Source organism: Stigmatopora argus, chromosome 3 (assembly GCF_051989625.1).
Source record: "Stigmatopora argus isolate UIUO_Sarg chromosome 3, RoL_Sarg_1.0, whole genome shotgun sequence".
Lineage (NCBI taxonomy): Eukaryota > Metazoa > Chordata > Actinopteri > Syngnathiformes > Syngnathidae > Stigmatopora > Stigmatopora argus.
This window is the reverse complement of record NC_135389.1, coordinates 10,186,946-10,208,768: the sequence shown is the minus strand read 5'-3', so window position 1 is coordinate 10,208,768 and position 21,823 is coordinate 10,186,946. Positions and strand designations below refer to the sequence as shown.

At 39.8% G+C, this 21,823-nt stretch overlaps 1 protein-coding gene and 1 long non-coding RNA gene across 3 annotated transcripts in view; one reads left to right on the top strand and one right to left on the bottom strand.

Annotated features, from left to right (window-relative positions):
• The window catches only part of LOC144071395 (uncharacterized), a 71,812-nt gene that overhangs the window by 29,874 nt on the left and 20,115 nt on the right, over positions 1 to 21,823 (top strand). For both annotated transcript variants that reach the window (XR_013299626.1, XR_013299625.1), the window contains exon 3: positions 13,822 to 13,990. This is a non-coding gene — a long non-coding RNA (uncharacterized LOC144071395). The remainder of the gene's footprint in view (positions 1 to 13,821; positions 13,991 to 21,823) is intronic.
• On the bottom strand, positions 1,685 to 5,206 carry LOC144071392 (parathyroid hormone-related protein-like). The gene is made up of 3 exons (XM_077596451.1): positions 4,718 to 5,206; positions 4,485 to 4,604; positions 1,685 to 3,019 (listed from the first exon to the last, which is right to left on the bottom strand). The coding sequence occupies exons 2-3, from the start codon at positions 4,586 to 4,588 to the stop codon at positions 2,632 to 2,634; spliced, it is 492 nt and encodes a 163-aa protein (XP_077452577.1). The 5' UTR covers positions 4,589 to 4,604; positions 4,718 to 5,206; the 3' UTR covers positions 1,685 to 2,631.

The window sequence follows — 21,823 nt, the reverse complement described above, 5'->3', positions numbered from 1 at the left end:
TGAACTGGTCAAAATAGAAAAAAAGAAAATAGGCTATATGAACTTCATATAATAATCAGGGAACGCAAACTTCCTCAGAGCCTTATATCGATCATCCTTTTTGTTCCTCCCTTTTTTCTGCCGTTTGATTGATTTCCCCCGCTTTATCGGCCTTTTACAATGGCACGTTGCATAATGGCTGTTACTGTTAAACAGTGTACTATCCCTTGACTCAACACACTTCTCACTTTCAGTGTTGTTAACTCACTCGCTGCCATTAATAGGTGTCGACTCCATTTTAAAATGGGAGGGTTGGCAGTGATCAATCACTGATTAGCAGAGGCTAGGTCTTAGGTTAGGTTAGAACTTTATTTTATCCCGTATTCGGGAAATTTCTTGGTTGCAGTAGCAAGACAGACACAAGACATTGTAGACGTAGGTAAAAAAAAAAATATATATATATATATATATATATATATATATATAAATATATATATATACACATATATATAAATATATATATATATATAATATATCAAAAATATTAACTTATTCATTAAAAAAACACAAGAAAATCCTTGAATTTTCTTCATGAGTACATATTTAATGATTGCTGAATAATTGGACACACGTACATTAAGCTCTCAGTGCAAGTCAAGAACATTACATGACTGTGGCAGACTTCTATAAAAATAAACTATAGCGTGATGAGAGTGGGTTGGATGAAATATCCAATAAATTACATCCACTAGAGATCTTTAGTGGGCCCCAAACAAAAAAGAAAAGAAAGCAGGACCATTGAGACAACAACATCAACCACAAAAGAACATGTACATGATATAACTAAAGTGCATTATGGGATTCAGTCAGCAGCACCACAATACATTCACCAAATAAATATACACTTTCAAGATGAAATAAATTATGGCGGCAGAGGAGTTGGAGCAAATGTATTCAGTGAACGGTTTGTCCTTTCCAGGTTTGATTGGCAAGCTTCTCCATATAATGACAAAACTGCGAGTTGTTGCTGCGTGTGAGTTTGCCGTAAAACACTCAAATACAAAACTATTATATAAGCAAACAGGCCACAAAAGCAGCCTCGTCTTGCAGGTAGAGCCTGTGTCAGTGTCATAAGCGGGGTACACACTGGGGGTGTTAGCTCAATTTTACATTTTGGGAGAGGGGCCCGACATGACATCTTTGTAGTCCACAATCAAATCTGAGACATTTCGGTTTTGACCAGACAAATGAGGATTTGATTAAAAAAAAACATTAATTCATTTTCTGAACCGCATATCCTCACAAGTGTCACGGGAAGTGCTGGAGCCTAACTATTTAGGCACCAGGTGGAGGACTCCCTCAATTGGTGGCCAGCCAATCAGTGGGCACGAGGAGACGGGCAACCATTCACACTCAAACTTAGGGGGAATTTAGAGTGTTCAACCAGCCTACCATGCATGTTTTGGCATGTGGGAGGAAACTGAAATACTAGCTTCTCTGAAGAGAGGAAAATCTCCCAATTTGGACCAATTGTCAAGATGCATTAGTCATCAAAATTAAAAGACAATATTATTTTTGCTTCACATTTCAATTGACAATGATTCAAATGATATTAGAAGATAAATACTGAACAGGTTAAACATTGACGGCCCCTCTCACCCCCCACACACTCACTGAACAAACATCAACACATGATTCGGCTTCTGGTCTGAAGTATCAAAAGGGAAGGAAAATGCCCAAATTCAAAATGATTAGGAGATTGTGTGTATCCCGTTTCAGAAAATGAAAATCACAAAACAAAACAAAATCTCCAATTTACAATGTTATATGATTATAAAAGTTGAACCAGCTCAACAATTATGGTCTCACTTGTGACACACAGACACACAGACACACACACACATCACAACATGACATTAGTTGAAAATCTTTTCTAAGACATAATTGGGTCTTTTCCTCTTTAATCAGAATAGAGGGAAACGTTTTCAAATTTGCCGAAATTGCGTTTGTCCTTTTAACGTATAAAAATTCTGATGAAACACAACAGGAGGTTAAGTACTGTCTGAACTAGATCACGTACAGTAAAATGTTACCGTCATTAATAATGTAGAGGATTAATGTTAACATTCAAGATTAATTGCTTGTTTTTTCCAGCAGACAGTGGAAAGAGGGGAAAAACACTTTTAACACCCATCACTCCACAGACTAAGTTCTGAGGGTAATCTTAAAAAGACGTACAAGAATCGGGATTTTGGTCAAATTAATTGCAAGGGACAAAAGATTTTAAAATTGGGCCGGTTAAATGGGTGTATCCCGCGTTAGACATAAAAATACATATACATAAGTTTTGCCCCACATTCTGAAATAATTGTGAACAAACAAGAGATAAAATTGCAAGTAAAAAAACCCCAATGTTTTGTGATCGTAAATAATGGAGGAGTTTCAACATTACGATTGTCGACCTGTTTTCCACCTAGGCAGGAGTGATAATCAATCTGAGCATACAAAATACTACACCAAAAGACTTTAAGTCAGAATTGTCTTTCAGAGACATCTGAAAATCTGGCTTTTGGTGTGATTGGTAAAAACACTTTGGCCCAGTCATGTGTATCCCGCCATAGTGCAGCACCGCTCCGATGCATTCGTAGACTCTCACTCTTGCGTTTGAGCCGAGCGGGTCCTCCTCCGCTTCTTGTCGCCCTCCCTGCGCCGTCCCAGCTTGGCCTTTTTTTTCCTTTTGGTGGCCACCTTGAGCGGCTGGTCCTGGTCCTTATAAGCCATGGCCTTGTTGGTCTCCTGCGGCAGGACGGGGCCCTCGCGGTCCACCCCGAACCTGTGGGGCAGGTTCTTGGTGGCCTCCGGGGTCTTTTGGTGGAGGTCGTTCCCGCTGAAGTTAGGCGTCCTACTGTGAGTGGGCGGCGCCCGCTCATCGGCAGTGTGCACCTCCTCCAGGAGCTCCTGCAGCCACAGGCGACGCTTCAGTTCTTGCATGCTGCGACCTTTGTCGTGCATCAACTGGGCGTGGCTCACTGACCGCCGCCTGCCGCCAGAGAACAACTTGGCGTTAACACACACACACCAAGATAAAACTTACTATCTGCTCGAACCGAGTCTTTGCTGGGATTTTTAAAGGCCTTACTGTCGGGAATTCTGCCAAGTTCTAAGTATTATAGACAGTGTTTGCGTAAAATGTAAAATACATAGATCTTCAAGTTCATATCTTAATTGCTTCAGTTATCTGTTATAGTACATAGGTATAATTATTAGACATTTTTGCTGGGTCAGCTCGTGCAACGAACAAAAAATACTTCAGAAAAATAGTTGAACAGTAAATGTCCCCAACTGAGTACCACTGAGTTCTCAGTTATGAACATTACGCTAGCAACTAATATCCAAAATGTACAATTAAAAATTGACTTCCACTTTTCATGTGGTTTAGGAATCACGTATAGCAAACATTTGGCAATGACTCACAGCCATACTGAATTGATATTGGAAAAAAATATTAACACAAAAGTGTGTCCAGATTTTACTGCATTTAAACACAAATCTCGGAATTGAGTGCAAGGTCTTCAAAAAAACTAACAAATTTTGAGATGTACTGAACTACCAAAAAGTAAAATTGAACTTTTATTGTCAATCATTCACAGCATCTTGGCACATTGAAGGAAAAAATACATGTAACAATATAATGTCCCACTTTTATGAACTTTCATTGTGCTCGAACTGTAACGAAAGCACTGGACACAAAACGTTTCCATCGCTCTGCTACATTAAAAATCAAGTAACAACAAATGACTTTGTGATAGCTGTGAAATATGCATAATAAATATTAGCGAGTATTTTTTTTTTAATTTTATACTTAGATTATTTTGATTAATTTCTCAATACCAGTTTAATAATCCTCTATTCTCTAAATATGAAATAAATGTCCTCATCCATCATCATATTCTTTGAGGCTTCTTGGCTCATGCGGCACTTGTTTTAGTGCAATATCTTTACTTCATTGAATACCAACCTTGGAAATTTCACTAAAATGATTTTTCTGTGGTGGCTAATGTCCTACTTTGAATTATTTTCTGACAATTTTTTATTGACTGGGCTTTTTAGTTGTTTTTTTGTGGGGCTGAAATGTTTCCAATCACTATATTGGGATTTTTGCTCCGTGAATTACACAGTGTTTAACTTTACATCTCATACAAAGTTGTTACTTCGCACCCTCGCGTTTAGGTGTAATCAAGAGAGAGGTGGTTTAGACAGTTCAATACAGTAGAGGGCAGCAGAAACAAGTTTAAAATTAAACACATGACCACAAAAAGTCTGGGAATGTTTCTGTAGTCAGTCAATTCAATTTCCATTTGACGTATGAAGGAAAAGTAACGGTGGCCGAGCTAAAAAAAAAATAACAATCTGTGTCTTACATGAGGCAGATGACAAGTGAAAGACTACCAGCGGACTACAACATAAGCAAGTCAACAATTTTTGAAACTTTGAAAAAAACTCACATTCTGCTACTTAGTGCGTCAACTGGCCTCCCGTATGGCATCGCTGGAGAACACAGCAAGAACACAGCCAAACTCCATTGATGAAGTAGAACTATGGAGCACATCCTTCCACCCTAAGAACTATAAAACACACCATTTTTGTTAGGAAAAAACATGTAATTGATAAAAGACAATCTGTAATTGAACTGACTTTTTAGTTCCTAAGGTTGTAAAAACAACCAACTGTTACTTACATGATACTTTTGACAGTGAAAATCCCCCACAAAATCCGTCTGGAAGCTCCCACAGATGATCTCCTTGTTAATAAAACGATGTAAGTTTATTCGGGCTAATACAGAGAAGCCTGGGTAAAAGTTCTGTGTGTATCCATTGGTGTAAAGGCAGCCTGGGGAAATCCCCCGCTAGTCTTTTCCATTCATTTGCCTTCCAACGGTGTGCGCAGAGCTATTTATTTCTCCCTGATGTCCCAATTAGAAAAAAAAGCAGGATAAAGATAGTCGCCCAGCAGCAGTAGCAGTAGAAACAGTAACACTAAGTCACCCAAAGTTTCGGGCCAACCAGCTGCACTCCAACTTGAGGTGGTCTCATGAAGAGCAGAGCATCTTCTGCGGTGGTCCGCACACGAGCTTCTAAGAGGCTTTTTCACTCTGACTCAGCCTGTGTGTGTCTGAGAGAGGGGGGGACTCTAAACTCCTCTTCGGGTTTGAAGATGCCGGCACCTCCTCGGCTCCGACCCACAGAAGTTCTGTCCTTAACGCCCTCCCCGTCCTTAAAACCCGCACCCACCTCCTCCCATTTGCACTCACCTGCACAGACAAGTTGGTGGTGTCCTTACAAACAGCCCTACTCAGCCAAATGCTCATGTTCTTCAAACTTGTTTCTTTGGAGTCCTTATGACACCTAAGACATGTAGCCAAGGGGCACCAGGTTCGATTCTTACTGCGTTGCTGAATGGAGATGGTAAAATTTCCACATGTGAGTCATTTAACGAAGAAGAAACCCGTATGGGTTCGCAGGTTAGGGAAGTGCGACCAAAAACTCAAATTCAACGAACAGTTGTCAATGACTTGAGTTTTAGCCAATATGCAATCCCAGGAGAACTTTTTATACAGTAATTGTAAAGATAGTTAGGGATGGCAGAATTTGAGGCAATATCACCCTAAACTAAAACCACATTCCCAATTATACCTGCTTGGTTCTTTAAATAGTCTACAACTTCATTGGTGACCACTCCAAAGTGTTGGATTGGGTAATGCTCACCCCATGGACAAATTAAACAGAAAATGACCTCTTTCTGAAATAATCTGATCCATCTAAAATCCAAGCACAGAAATATTTGCGTATCCCAAACCACACTGATAAGTTACCCTTGATCAAGGCACTATTGTCAGGATTGAGCCAAAGAGGTATGACTAAATTTCACCAACTGTTTTACTCACATATATATAAGTGTCTGCTTTATGCAGACAGTTTTATCTGGTTTGACAACAGGGCATTTTTGGGAAAATTGCCAATTCCCAAACGCCCGCTCCGTCACTGTAATGAAGTGTCTTGTTAGATCAAAAAGCAGGTCATGAGTGACAGGTGTTCGACCACCGAGGTGGTCATGTGTTACCGTACAAGGCGGGGGGAAGGGCGGGCTTAGTCCAAAGTATACAACGAGGCCCTAACCACTTCCCCAGGGGAGAATGACCATAACCTCAGAGAAATCCAACCCATAGGCTCTCAGTGCCTGCCATTCAGTGGAACCCACGCTCCCCGCCACTGGTTACCTGAGCAAAGTGGCTCACCGCCACATGGTTAGAGCGGCTTCTGAGGTATCTCTCCATGCGGGTTGGGCAGAAAAGTGTGGAGTTTGACATGGACGAAACCGTAAAATGGCTCAAAATTTGACTCAAGCAACCTTTAGACCAACCCAGGAAAAACCACAGTATGGTCAACTCCCTGTGATGGATATCCACTTGATCATGTGGAATTAGATTAAAATAAAGAGATGCTCACTGATGTGTAGCGCTCGGCCGCGCAGGCTTTTGCATCTCCGATTTTTTGTCCAAAAGACATGCTGCTACGTAGAACTGCTTCCAACCTTTCCCTTTACTTTGGAGAAAATACCATGGTTTGTCATATCTGTTACCCAGTTTTCTTTTCTATTTGCTCCTGACATGCCATGTTTAGCCAGAAAAAAATTAAGGAGAAGTACCCTGTGACTCGTCACATGTCACTTTATTTTGAAATTAGTATTTCCCATGCACTTTAAATTTTTTTCTCAAAATTTCAGTTTGAATTAACACTATAGTACATCAGCCCAATACTTAATAGGTTAGCACGTCTGCCTGGCATTGTGAGATCAGTATTTCAACCCTGGCCTCCGGCCTTCCAGTATGGAGATTGCATGTTTTCTCTGTGCCTGTGTGGGTTTTTTATGGGTACTCCGGTTTCCTCCCACGTCTCCAAAAAATGCACGTTAGGTTGGTTGAACACACCATTTTTTTTCCTAGGTATGAGTGCGTGCATGAATATTGTTTGGTTCCTTATGCCCTGTGATTGACTGGCAACCAATTCAGGGAGTCTCCCGCAAACTGCCCGTGGTTGGCTGGGATAGCACAGAAGAGGAATGAATGAATTTCCACTTTGTTGTTGGGCAATTTGCGTTTTGTGCATTGCAGAGGGTAATGGAAACCCAGCTAATGTCTCCTTGGCATCCATGACTCCAGCAGGTCTCGACGATGTCGCAGAGATTTTTCCCCAGTGAGACAGAATAGTCTCGGTGACGAATCTGAAATGTCTCAGGAACATTGCAGGGAAACATCTCCCAAGAAATAGAAGAGTTACCGTGACTCCATGATGATCCAATAAGTGGACACTCAAGCTACACTTTAGTTGGCCAACTGGTCTCCAGCCCAGCGAAATAGACTTTGGCATCACGACAGACTAATAAAATCAGTTATGATTTTGTCAGAATTTTAGGAGACGCAATTCAGTCATAAGGGGTAATAAAATGATTTTAAAAGGATATTATGTAGGGAAAAAAAGGTAATTTCAAATAAAAAATCGATTAAGATTGTTCTCATTCATGATATATATAACAAAATTCATTCAAACTTTACTATCTTCTACGATGTAATGATTAAAAGTCTCAAATAAAATAACTGCTACTGGACTGAATATAGTGTTTAAGTAAATTACATTACTCAATTGTGATATGTTTTTAAAATAAAATAATTTAATATTTTTATTTTGGTATCATTATATTTTCTGGATTTTTGACTATTCATAAAATGTATTGCCGACTATTGTTAAAATCAATATCTTAAAACCAAGGGTTAATCTTTGTAGGAAAAAATGATGAACTCGTGAATTGAATTGAATTGCATTTATTGTCATTATACAAGTATAATGACATTTAATGAGGTTGTAATTTAAATATCAAATTTCGACTTTAGAGAATGAAGTATAGTATTTTTTATGTATAACCTAGAACAAAATGCTTAAGATTCTTAACCAAAAAATGAATGCATCTTGCCCATCATGACGTGAATACTGATTTATGATGGTGGGCACTCCCATAAGTGTGCAAAGTGTGACAGTGACATCAGCTCCCATCAGGAAGGGAGATGCTCGCCTCGCGCTAGGCGTCAACCAGTCTCCGATTTTATGAAAAACACTGTCTTGAGAGTCGAGACCTCAAACGTAAGAAGAAAAAGAATATTACAGTGATTTTTTTTTTTTTATAAGCTCAGCGGTCCTGGTCACTTCACATGAGCTTTGGACTGCCTAATGGGGGAGGGGGGTAGGAAAAAAGGAATTTTGCCGTGCTTCCCCAGTTGACTGCATGCCAAGTGATGTGTTGTTTTGTTTGGTCTGTCATGGTGACAGCCACCTGCTTCATGTGTCTTTACATTAATATAACTAACACATATTTTGCTAATGTTTTTGAAATGCTCATTTTGAAGGTCACTTAACAATGTGGTCCTTTTGACCCTCTTGGTGAATATGCAGTACAGTGGTACCTCGAGATACGAGCTTAATTCGTTCCGAGACTGAGCTCGTATGTCGATTTACTCGTAACTCAAATGAACGTTGTTAATAGAAATGAACTAAAGACAAATTAATTTGTTCCAACCCTCTGAAAAATCACCAAAAACAGGATATTGGATTGGAAAAACATTTTTATTTGTTCTAATTCGCCATCTATTAACAAAGTAACAAATAACTAGTGGTTTAATAGTACTGAAATGTGTTTAATATTACTAAAATTAGACGGATTTCGCGGAGGGGAGAGCGAGACGAAAAGAGAGAGTGGGGGACAGGAGGGGGTACTTTTTGCACAGCAACGCGCTCGTAACATAACATAAACAAATTTAAATGAACTTGGATTACGATGCCGACACACTCAAAAATAAATGTTATCTAACCTTACACTAAACTTAATTCTAATTATGGTTTAAAATGTTATACCTTTCTTCTCCCGGATTGGCTCTATTTGCCCCGCTTCCACCATGACTTTCAGATGCAACCTATCGAGGGTTGTTTGCTTTTGTCTTCCCTCCAAAATATTCCGAAAATGATGCACACAATAGGATAACGCATGACCACTTGCCAACGAGAAGTAGTCTTGTATTAGCGATCGCTCCGCCAAGGGGAGCTATCAGGCTAACGGGGAAAAAAAAACACTGAAAAAATGCAACGCTCAGCCCAGTGCTTGTGGAGACATTACACGAGGGAGTTGCGACCAGAGACATTACATGAGGGAGTTGCGGGGAAAGAGACAGTGCCCATGATGTTCTTATGAGCAGCCTCTCGCGTCCGTGGTATGCTCGTATATCAAAATTTGTCTCGTATCTCAAGATAAATATTTGCCCGAAATTTTACTTGTATCTGAAATTGCTCGTATGTCGGGGCACTCGTATGTCGAGGTACCACTGTACTGGGCAGAGAAAGGTATTCATCAGGCCCCAATTTCAAATTTTCATGATTATTATTTGTGCGTCATTTTCCTATGACTGCTTGGTTTAGGCCACCCAATGGTGTAGTGATTCTTTCGTCTGACTTTGGTGCAGGCAGTGTGGGATCGATTCCTACTTAATGGTGGTGTGATTGTGTGTGTGAACTGACTGGCATCCAGTCGAGGGTGTGTTCCACCATTTCTTGGAGGCCGCTAACCCAGGATTTTCTTGTTAAGAGCGGAAATCATGGTTCTGACGTAGGTTTGCAATTCTTTAAATGTTGTCCTGGGTTACGCTGATGAGTCGCGGCTGTGCTATTGTGGTCATTTTTGCCTGCCTGCCGGCCACTCCTGGGATGGTTTACCAGTGTATAAAACCAAACGCAAAGCAAAGACAACTTGTGGAATACTTAACGCAACATTCTGTTAGAGGTGAATCCTCTTGATAAATTGGCAGTTTAAATTTAACTACAGTTGGATTGTAACTTTGTGCGGACTGGGAGCTGGCAGTACATTTACTCAACTTATGAATGATTTATGCTTATGACCCCCATGAAACAGCTTCAATGGGAACTTTGCCTTTAGCCTTCTTTTTTGGTTTTATCGCCCACACTATCTTTTGCTTTCAAAATCTCACACTTGCTGAATCCTTTTCCACCTTTTTTTGCACTAATATTTTGATTGTATTCAAAACATGTGCTGCCCACTACAGTCACAATATTACGCAAACCTGTTCAATGTCTGAAAAGCCAATTAAAAAGCAGTAGTCAGGTTCATTTTTATTTGGAGAACAGTGGTGTCAGTGTGTCTTATAGGAAAGGTGTATTTAAAGATAATCAGCAATAACTATAAGAATATGCGTGTAAAATAAAATTATTTTCGAAGCCTTTTTTGTTTTAACATAAATGATTAAAATTGTTAGTACATATAAAAAATTCAACAAATTTTGCAGTTGCTGCCCTTAGAATAGGCTCCAGCTCCCCTGTGACCCCTGTGAGGATAAGTGGTACAGAAAATGAATGAAAAAGGTTGTTTTTCTCCAAACATTCAACATTCAATACAAATAAAGTCAGAGTTCGAACTCAAAGGACAAGACGAAAGTGTAGTAGTTGTAGTAGTAGTCATAGTAGTAGTAATAGTTGTTGTATGTATAGCTACACGTATAGTGTATGTGTATATGCATATCTATATCAGCCTTTCCTTGAATTTGTTTTACGAAAATATATGTTATATTTTGCTCAACTTGAAATCAGAATGTTACGTAAATAAAGAAATTATTGTTATGAAAAAGTCACATCTTTGTGATTGTTGGGAGAAATGGCATAAGTCCTCCCCTCCAAAATTGGCATTTTAAAAATAAATCCATATTTTTCTCATGGGAAAAAAGGAAAATAAGACCGAGTCAAATGTTTCCCAAAATATTCCCTTTTCTTTCCATGAAAAAATAACATCACTTTATGAAATTAAGAGAATTTTACAAGACTGAAGTCAAAATCAGCAATGTAAAGTCTCTTAATACACTTAGAACATCCCAAAAAGTTAATGAGTGTTTTTGTGGTTGTTGACATGTTCACCAAACATCCTATTCCTATTTCGCACAAGTCAAAGAATGAGGACATTTTTACGTTCTGCAGAACTTTGAGTTTCCTCCCTGTAAACAACTCCTTAATTCTCACAAGCTTTCGGCGTGGTCGTGCACCATCCCACACACTCAGGCGATTCCTCTCGTTCCTCTTGGCTTTTCAAGAATAAACCCTGTTGGAAATGTTTCCTCATGTTGTTGCTCTAGCTACACTACATGCACTTTATAAGTTTTTGAACTGGCTGGAATAACTTGATCAGGAAAATCCATCAAATATTGGCAGGAGAATGGATAGAATAGGTGAATGGATGCAGGCCAGATGCTGGAATGCTAAATGACTTGTGAGATTCACGATGTTGCCACCTACCATAATTCAATTTGGGGGATGACTACATGGTGGAGCCCACCACCAGGCCCCCCACTGTCTGTAGTGCAGTTTCCCTCTGTTTTCAATGATTTTGTTATTGTGTGTGTTTGGGTTTGCATCAAATATTTTACCTTGGAAAAAAGTTCATTTCCTGGCAGACGGTAGTGTATGACAATGTTTCCCAACCTTTTTTGAACTGCGGCACACGTTTTGCATTGAAAAAATCTCAAGGCACACCACTATCTGAAAATCTTTTAATTTAAAACTATGTTGCCTAAATTAACATTATAAAGCCATTCTCATCAAAGTTTTATTAACATGAATTAAATAACCCGCCCAAATGATTCGAAAATCTATTTTTTTCCCCACACCGATCTAACGTCATCAAAGTTGATGTCTGCAGACATCAGCTTTCAGTTCGACTTGTGTTAAAATAATTAATGCAACTTTTTTTAAACCTTATTTTAATTTTGACTTTTTCTCCCAATATTACGCAAAAAGTAATGTGCCCCTGAAACCAAACAACTTCTGTTTCACCTACCGTTAAAACAGGAAAATGACTTAAATCTTGTAACATTACGACTTTTTTTCCCTCCCAATATTACTTCAACCACCTAACATTACGCAAAGAGCTGTTTTGTGCTCAAACAGACTTAATGTCGACAAAAGTTGAAGCCCGGAAAACCAAAGAACTTCCGGTTTACTTTACATAAAAATAAAATGACTTTAATCTCATAATATTACGATTTTTATCTTGTTATAGTACAATCGATGATTTCCTATTTCAATTTTAACCCGTACTAGTTAGAATTTAATCTCTTAATATTGAAATTTCTCTCTTGGATTATCACGATGTGTGACGATGTGCGGCACACTGGTTGGGAAACACTGGTCTATGAAACTGGAGCCAGGAAAGCTACTTGTGTGTGATGCATGCTAAATTGCATTCAGAAAGAGTATCCAATGCTGCGCCCCATTCATCTGCTCCCCTGAACCCATTGCATCAATCTGGCGCCTTGATTTTGGCTGCTTGTTCCCCTATGTCGCTCCACCCTCTTATGTCATCAACAACTTTCGGGTGAAGGCGTCCTACGTGCAAAGTAGCCATGTGCGTCACAGTTTGGACTGGGACACTGGCCATTTAGCTATGTTCAAGTGATTGCCCTTTTTTGTTCATCTGAAGTGTGTGTTGCACAAATAAGTGTTTAAAAGTAACTGCACATAGCAAGAATGAAGTTGAAACCAGCATAATATTTTTATGTTATCATTAATTGGAACACGGGAGTGACAATTAGGCAGAAGGCATCATTTTGGGGGCGGCCCAGTGTATGAGTGGTTAGCGTGTCGGCCTCACAGTGGGAGACCTGGCTTTAAATCCAGGTCGGTCCACCTGTGTGTAGTTTGCATGTTCTCCCCGGGCCTGCGTGGGTTTTCTCCGGGTACTCCGGTTTCCTCCCACATTCCAAAGACATGCCTGGTAGGCTGATTGGACACTCTAAATTGCCTCTAGGTATGAGTGTGAGCGTGAATGGTTGTTTGTCTCCTTGTGCCCTGCGATTGGGGGGGCCTCAAGATCAACATCATCTTTTTTGGCCAATTGTTCCAGAAATACACATGGAATTAATCTTTTCAGCTACAACCCACCCGAAAACATCAGAAAAAAATTCAGTGACATATATCGGAGAAGACAGGCGACGAGTCTGCCAGGTTGCTATCAGTGCCCTGATTTCTTAGATAAGTCAAAGGAAAGTGTGTGTAGAAGAGGGAAAAAAAAACAACTCCCAAACTATGTTCATATGACGGTGGTGGTGGAGGGGGGGAGGTCAGAGAAACTGGAGGAAAGAAACACAAAATATTATGAGCAACAGAATAAGGTATTAATCGGCACAGTGAAGGCACAACGGCTATTGCTAACAAAGCATCGCATCTTGTGACTGTCAGTTCCAGTGATCCAAAATTGTAGATATTAAACAATTTTAACAGGTACAATTGCCAGGCATTTTACACTCAGATCTGAGAGGCGGAATAAAAAATCCCTCATAAGACACTCAAAAATAGATTCTACTGATAATTGTCAATCAGGGGCCACGCGCCAACCTTTTTCATTCGGCAAATAAAAAGTTCAAGCGATTCCCGGTGGTCGTGCTGTGCATAACGTGCTTGTATAAATCCATTTCGACCAAGGCCAAAGGCCTGTTATGACTAAACTTTTTTTCTTTTTTTTTTAACCGTATGTAACGGTGAACACGAGGCTGAGGTGTATAACTTTTTATGTTCCAGGGGGTACGTAATATTTGACAGCGCGGGTGAAGCTCGGACTCACTCTGCGATTTGTTGACACCAGAAGTCGGGGGTTTATTATCCTGGAAAACCTCAGCTGAAAAACGACGTTTTCACAATTGCTCCGGCCCACTCCTAATGGCTTTTTAACGGCAATTTTCAGGGCTCTCGCTCGGGATGATTGGACCGCCGGCGCGGTACAGACATGCATTGTGGGCAGCTGGAAGAGTTTTGGGCTCATCACTCACGACGACCAATCGTAACTGTCACCGCTGGAATGCTCCGCGCGCCCTCCTCGGCTTCGGCTTTTCCTGGCTCCTATGACTCAAGAGGTTGGTGATTTTCAACCATGGGAACACGCGCTGTAAAATAACACAATAAAACACAAAACAGTAAAACAGCATTACACCACAGTCAAACACAACAACAACAAGCAACATGTACTAAAAATAAGCAAAACACCACAACACTAAAATAAAGATGCCAGAACATAGTAAACCTGTCCAAAAACCACTGCGCTTACAAGAAGACAACAACATAGATCACAGTGAGGTTTTGAAATAGAATGACACAGTTGTCAAGTTTTACCAGATATCAGAATTGGAATCGTCCTTATTGGCCAAATACTGAACACTATGTTAGAAAAACATAATGATAAGGACACAACTCATTGCTGACTTAAAGAGCAGAGGTGGACTAACTGTTAGTCTGATGCCCGACTAGGGGCCATTGTTGGGGACAAGGTGGATATGGTAGCAGCTTTCAGGTTTAGATTCCTGGGCACCTGGGCAAGAGTTACCCAGTAGAGCAGGGGTGTCAGACTCGGGTTGGTTCGCGGGCCGCGTTAACGTCAACTCGATTTCATGTGGGCCGGACCATTTTAGACAAACTTAGATAGACTTTTTATAAATTGATTAAAAGAACTGGATTAAAATCCCTGAATATTCAGTTTTTTATAGATCTAAAACAATGTTTATTTTAGCTTTTTTTATATCTTTTTAGATTTTACAAAATGATTTTTGAACTAAAAACACAGAAAAATTTGATTAAAAAATTACAATTATTGATTTAAAAGGGGGAAAATCAGGAAATTTAATATACATCTATACTCTTCATTTTAATTTGATCCTAAAACAGAAAGTCAGCACTCATGATTTACTTTCCCGGGCCACACAAAATGATGCAGCGGGCCAGATTTGGCCCCCGGGCCGCCACTTTGACACATGTGCAGTAGAGGGTATCCACGCTCTACTTCTGCCTGTAGTGTGCTGTAACATACTCGTGCTTGTTGACCTCATTTAGATGGCGTTTTTGAAAATGCATATTGCATCTTAATCCCTGTGTAGAATAACTATTATTACTGCATCTTACTAAGTTATTTTAAAACTATCGTGTACATTATACTAAAACTAGGGGTCACATAAATCACAATGTTTGTTGAATTTGATTTTTTTCTTCCCATTCTCTTTTAATGTCATTAATTGCCCCCTACTCGCAACATGACTTAATCAATGTTCACAATTTGTTTGCTGTAGGGCTCTTACTTGTTTGAATGCCCAACGCCAAGTCAAACAAAAAAACTCAAAACCGGGTTCAAACATGACTTGTCACAAATGACCAAATCCTTGAAATGACTCCCAATGTGACAGATTAAGAAACCGCCTTGGGGTACAGTAGTGGGTTCACCTAATCTCGCCACAGGCGGCAAAATCACCGGCCAATCCAACATAGACGCAACTGCACGGCAAACGACAACGACATGCTCCATGCCTCTGCCTGTGCGTCCTAGCTTCTCCCTGATTGGCTATGAATTTGAAAGGAATTAATGTCTTTTTTTAATCAAAACTATGCAGAGGCAGAAGGTTTTGTGGAAAATAACAGATATTATTTCAAATTTAGCTGGATTAAAAAAAATAGTAATACAGTAATCCCTCGAATATCGTGGTTAATGTAGACCAGACATGGCCGCGATAATTGAAAAATCGCAAAGTAGGGTCAACCCTATTACAACTTTTTTTTTCTCTTCAGTGCTGAGTCCTAGTCGCAAGAGTGGCTTCCTCTTACGACTTTCAGCGTGGATTTTCACATTTTTATGAACTTAAAAATAGTAATAATTAATAGTGGAAAAAAATTGTGAAGTAGCGAATTTGCGATAAGTGAAGACGTGATAATCAAGGGATTACTGTAATCCTTGATTCAACTAGGATACTCAATGGAGAATACCAACGATTTTTCTATGCTCGCATGAGCTCGTATTCTTTCAAATGCACATGGAGTATTTGTCGCGTGTTGCTTAGCCGCGAGGGAGTAGGTGATATTCTTCTCATTGCGCTAATTCCATAAATTGAATACGAGCGACGTTGCCTCCCGTGTGTTTCACCTGTAAGTCCCATTTAGTGGCAGTGTGACTACGGTTGTCTGACTCTGTGTGTGCTGAAATGACTGACAACCAGTTTAAGGGTGTAGTCCACCTTTTGGTCAACGAGGTCAACGAGGATAGGCTCCAGAATCCTGTGATCCTGACAAGGATAAGAAGTAGTGTTGAAAATTGATGGATCGAGGGATGGCCAGATTTACAATTGGGACCAAGTCAATATATTACCCTACTGTGTTAACACATATGGCGTCTAAGGGAATAAGAAAATAACATTTATAGGAGCGATGGCGAGGTGTTTAAATTGTGACGCTTTTATTGAAAGGTACTGTCATGATGAATTCAATATTGAATGTCTTATTCAAACATTTCCAACTTGGGACACTATGAACAGGTTAGGTTTCTCCACATTCTTTCTCAGTTACGTACATGCACGCTGGAAAGTGTGCATCCACCTTCGAAAATGCGCACATCCTGCACATTACCTAACCGGTGTTCAGGGTTAGCCAAACATTTTTTGCCATTTATTTCATCCGAAAGCACCTCAGAGATTTGTCAGTCTTGCTACTCGGCTGCGTGATATATGATCATCCTCCTCCGCCTCCTCAAAGCGGCTTCTGGGCCCACTTCCTTATTTACAACTAAGCTTTTTTTTTTTAATGTTAACCATAAATGTCAGGCTGCTGGAGTCAGCGAGTCGGGGAGGTCCAAAGCAGGACAAAAGCGTGTTGTCCAGACTCAGTCTAGAGTGCAGGTACATTAAATCATTATTTTTCAGACAGGAAATATCTGCCAATGCACATTTTGCCTGTGAAATATGTTTCTAAGATGAAATGATTCCAGCTTGGCAGAGCTGTGCTCACGTCTCAACGGGAGAGTACTTTAAATCCAGTTCTGCTTCTTTTTAGGGAAACCTGAAGCAGAAGAAAGGTTGTTGTGCTTTTTTTCCTCTTTTTTCTTTAACCAGGCCAACACTAAGCGGCTACAATTGAGAAGTAAATAATGTACAACAAACAAAAATGTGTCACTTCACCTTGATAAATTTGTGGTTTAATGTGATATATGTCACATTTTTATCAAAGTTTCAGATTGTAATGTGATTAACGTCAAGATTTCAAACACTTGCGATTAACTCCAACAATTTTTAGCTCTCTGAGTAGGCTTTTTCAAGACTCGAGTTTTCATGGTTTCTATTTAAATGAACAGAATACATATGTATTTGCGCAAACATGTTTTATACCAGATACACAATTTTTTTTATGTATTTTAGTAGTTTTTCTCTGTGAGTAGGAATGGAAAGACAGCCAACTGCTTTGTGCATGTATTTATGATTTCATAGATAGAAGCCATCTGCTATGTGTGCATGTATTTATGATTTAATAGATAGAAAGATGGATGGATAGAAATATTCTTATGTTCTTTGTTTGAAAGAATAGAAAGAAATGCGGTTTGCTTCCTCCGATCCCGATTTTTGCACTCTTATTGAATATTTTTAAACTCGAGACAATCATTGAATTGCCTGTCAATAGAAAAAAACCCAAAAGAAAATATCTCTTGGGAATACTGAACAGACATAATGTCACTTTTTTTCAGGACAGCAATCCTGTTAAATAGCAAAAAAGAGAGTAAAAAACTAATTGTGATTTTTCGAACAAAAAATGTGATTTGATTTGCATTCCATTTAATAGATGCATCAAACAGCAATTTATTTGTTCTCGTACCTGCATAGGTTTTCTCTGGGTACTCCGGTTTCCTTCCACATCCCGAAAACATGGATGGTAAACTGATTGGACACTCTAAGTGCCTAACCAATAGACCGCGAGGTGTGTAGGAAACATTTTTTTTAATACTTTCCAAACCGATGGCGATATTGTGAGTGGACCCTTTCTTGAGGCAGTGAATTGCCTTTTAAAGACGAGCTACTCACTATTTTAAGGACACACCTTGGTGAGGATATTTTGAACACTTTCATGGGATTTGTTAGCGGGACAAAACTGCCGCTCTTCACATTTGATGGTGCGATGTCTATGGTGTGCCGCATTTAGGTTCATTGGACTGTGCAAAGAAAGTGAATCTTTCCTGGATATCCTGAACTATCATTGTGTAATTCACCAGCAAGTGTTGTGTGGAAAGATGTTAAATATGAAAGAAGTGAGGGATGTAGCGATGAAAATTGTGTGTTCAGTTGGAGCCAGGAAGCTGCAGAGAAGACTTTTCCGTGGTCACTTGGAGGAAAGTGATGCTGAGAGCACAGACCTGCTACTTCACACGGATGTTAGGTGGTTAAGCAGAGGTAGATTTTTGTACAGATTTCGTGGGCTGTTGCCTGAAATCAAGGACTTTCTGAGGCTTTCAAAACACAAGGATGATTTCACAAAGCTTGAGGACCAGCAGCGGCTTTTAGATTTAGCTTTCCTCACTGATCTCACCAGTGAACACAACCAATTGAATTTAGTGGGCTGCTGGGTGAGGCTGAAGATGTAGTCAACATGATGAGTTCAGTGAGCATGTTTAATAGCAAGATAAAGCTGATTAGGTTAGAACTTTATTTCATCCCGTATTGGGGAAATTTCTTGGTTGCAGTAGCAAGACAGACACAAGACACACAAGACACACAAGACATTGTAGACCTAGGTAAGAAACTGGAGCCACACACAGGAAGTCCACAAGGTGGGGACCTTCTGCAGACTGAGACTGAGGTTACCACACAGTCCCTCAGTAGTCTGGAGGTTTTAAGGTGTCAAACAGGCTGCACCTTGGTAAACTGTGCAACTTCCCTCACATGCATGCAGAACTACAAGGTTAAGGTATAGGTGTTACACATCTTGACAGTGGACGTTATGAGGAGCATGTTCAGAACCTCTTGTCAGGGTTTCAGAATGATTTACTGACATTTTCAAACAGAGACCTATCTGTTTTTTATCTGGACTATTTTTCAGTTTGGTTCATATGAAGGTCAGGTATGGCTATTGCTCATCGTGTGTGTGTGTGTGTTTGAGAGAGGGCAGTTTTGTGATGTCTTGTCGAATGGCTGTGTGACAACAAGGGTAGTTAATGCAGGCTGAAAATGATATGTGGAGCTTACGATGTTGAACTGGACAGGTGGATCGTGGGAGGTTGGCGACTTGAAAAGTAGCTCTTTAGACAAAAATGTTTAGACATTACTGCTCTAAATTGTTGAACAATCGAAATCTAATTCAGGGTGTCCCCCACGGTTGGTTAGGATGGGCTTCAGCACGCCCACACCCTGGTGAGGATAAACAGTACGGAAAATGAAGGAACGAATCAAACAAAACGGTAACGGTACGCAAATGAAACGAACATGCAAAACTAAAATGGTTCAATCCAACACTTGAACCTAATAGATACATATGCATGTAGATATGACATGCATGTTAGTTGAATATATATTTCAACATTTATGCCAGTTAAGAAAAAGCAAGAAGTTACTCGCTGCCCCTTATTGACTTGACCTCAAAGGCAAAGACCCATGCCCAGCAACTCGAAGAAAACCCCCACACAGCCACCACCGACCGGTCTGCCTGCCCACGACCCATCGCCCGAGACATTAGCATAAACCTCAGCCGGCCTGCCAAGCTACACACATTGGCAGACACACACATGCACACAGCCTAGCTTCTCGTCCCGCTGCAAAGACAGCTCTGTCTGGAGGCGGTGCGGGTGGGGGAGCACGGGGGGGCGAAGCTTTCGGTTTGTGATGGCATTTTACACGAGACGTAAAACCCCACTGTGGTGTTTTACGCCTTTGTGGCTTGCGGTGATGCCGTGGCATGGCCTGTGGAACGCTTTTTTTTCTGCACGCTGCAAATCGCTCACAGTCCGCTAAGGAGAAGGGGAAAAAGTGTCCGTCAGCGTGGATTCTTGCCACCGTTCGTGTCAAACTTAGGACCCGCGAGCGACAGTCAGTTTACTGGCGACATATTTTTTTTTATGTTGGCGCTAAAGCCAATGATCTATGCTCCACATTTCTTGTTGAAATCTTCAACAAAATTGTAATCTGAGCTGTTGAGAATTAGAGTGGGACATTTTTCAACATGTATACTGGTCTAAATAATGGGGTTTCTAATGTAGTGTTAGTCCGTTATTGGACTCTGGCCTTGCCTCTAACATTAGTATAACTTAATTTGCTTTTCTTTTGGACTGTTGTTATCTCTTTTAGATGCATCCATTGGGTTGGAGTTATACTTTTAAGAACTTTACTCCAAATATAAAAAAATTGAGTTGGCTCACACTGGTTTGCTACAACTTCAATTTTAATGATCCCTTGTCTTGCCTTATGAGTTCAAAACAGGTTACATCCATATTTTTTCCTTTGGAAAATTTGGATGTGCCAATTGTACATATTTTTCTACTTTCAGAATATTACAAGCACTGCAAGAAAAAAATGCCAATGTGGCCATGACCAAAATGCTTTTTTTTTGACTGAATGACCCACACATTTTTTGACAAATTCACAGCAGGACAGAATTAAATGTGCGGATATGCTGAAGTGATTCAACGTCTGCGTGATCTCCACACTGTAAACATCCCTGTGAGTGAAACCAGAGCTCCAGTGAAAATGGGCTCCTGCTTTACACGCTTGACAGCTCCCTGAGGTTTTTCACACGGTCTCAGTGAAGATAAATTCAATATTTCAAAAAGAGAAAAAAAGCCAAAAGCTGACAAATCAATAGAGGGATGATTGAGGAGGCCACACGCGTGCGGCGTTACGGTAATGGGGGGCCGTCTCGCTCTGTTTGTTTACACAAGTTAAGAGCAGGCTCAAATCATTAATGAGTGCTTTGCGTCCAGCGTGTAACCACAGCTAAGCCAGTGGGTCAACAAGGTTGGCCAGACTAACCACTTTGTGTGCGTGTGTGTGTGAGCTTGACTGTGTTGAAATCGTTGGAAAAATACGCCAAGTAAAACTTGAGAATGTAGATAATGTAGAATTTGCGTGTGAATACTGAAAAGATGACAGTGGACAGTGGACAGAAGGTTTGTGGAATGTGGGAGAAAGAAGTATACTATAATTTTATCAGGACAGAGATAGTGGAAAGGTTACATCAAGGGTGTCAGACTCGGGTTGGTTCGCAGGCCGCTTTAACGTCAACTTGATTTCACGTGGGCCGGACCATTTTAGATATAATATTTAGATTTTTTTTTAAATAAATGGATTAAAAGAACTGGATTAAAAGCACTGAATATTCAGTTTTTCATAGATCTAAAACTATGTTTATTTTATTTAGTTTATTTTAGCTTTTGTATATATTTTTAGATTTTACAAAATGATTTTTGAACTAAAAACACAGAAAAAAATTGATTAAAAAAATACAGTTTTTGATTTAAAAGGGGGAAAATCAGGAAATTTAATATACATCTATACTCTTCATTTTAATTTGATCCTAAAACAGAAAGTTGACACTCATGATTTACTTTCCCGGGCCACACAAAAGGATGTGGCAGGCCAGATTTGGCCCACGGGCCGCCATTTTGACATAGGTGGGTTCTTTTTGCAAAGTTGCTGAAATATGTGGATGGAAATATCTCTCTCAATGTCTCGATTGTTTCAAATATTGCAAAATGGGGAAGGTTTGTACTATTTTTGATAACTTTGAATGAGCTGGACAATTAAAGTTTGTTTGAGAATCATGAAAGAATTGACATACAGAAGGTAAATTATTAGTTCGTTTTATAACTTCATTGTGTAAAATTTGGGAATTTTGTGTTTGCTCAAATATTTGAATTATTTGTACATCCTGAATTAGTGGAAAGGGTTTGAATTAGTAGA

Coding starts and splice junctions, on each gene's coding strand:
- LOC144071392 (XM_077596451.1), bottom strand. CDS start 4,588: ATGTGCTCCATAGTTCTACTTCATCAATGGAGTTTGGCTGTGTTCTTG. Junction 3,020..4,484: donor GACGCACTAAGTAGCAGAAT/GTGAGTTTTTTT, acceptor CTCTGGCGGCAG/GCGGCGGTCAGTGAGCCACG.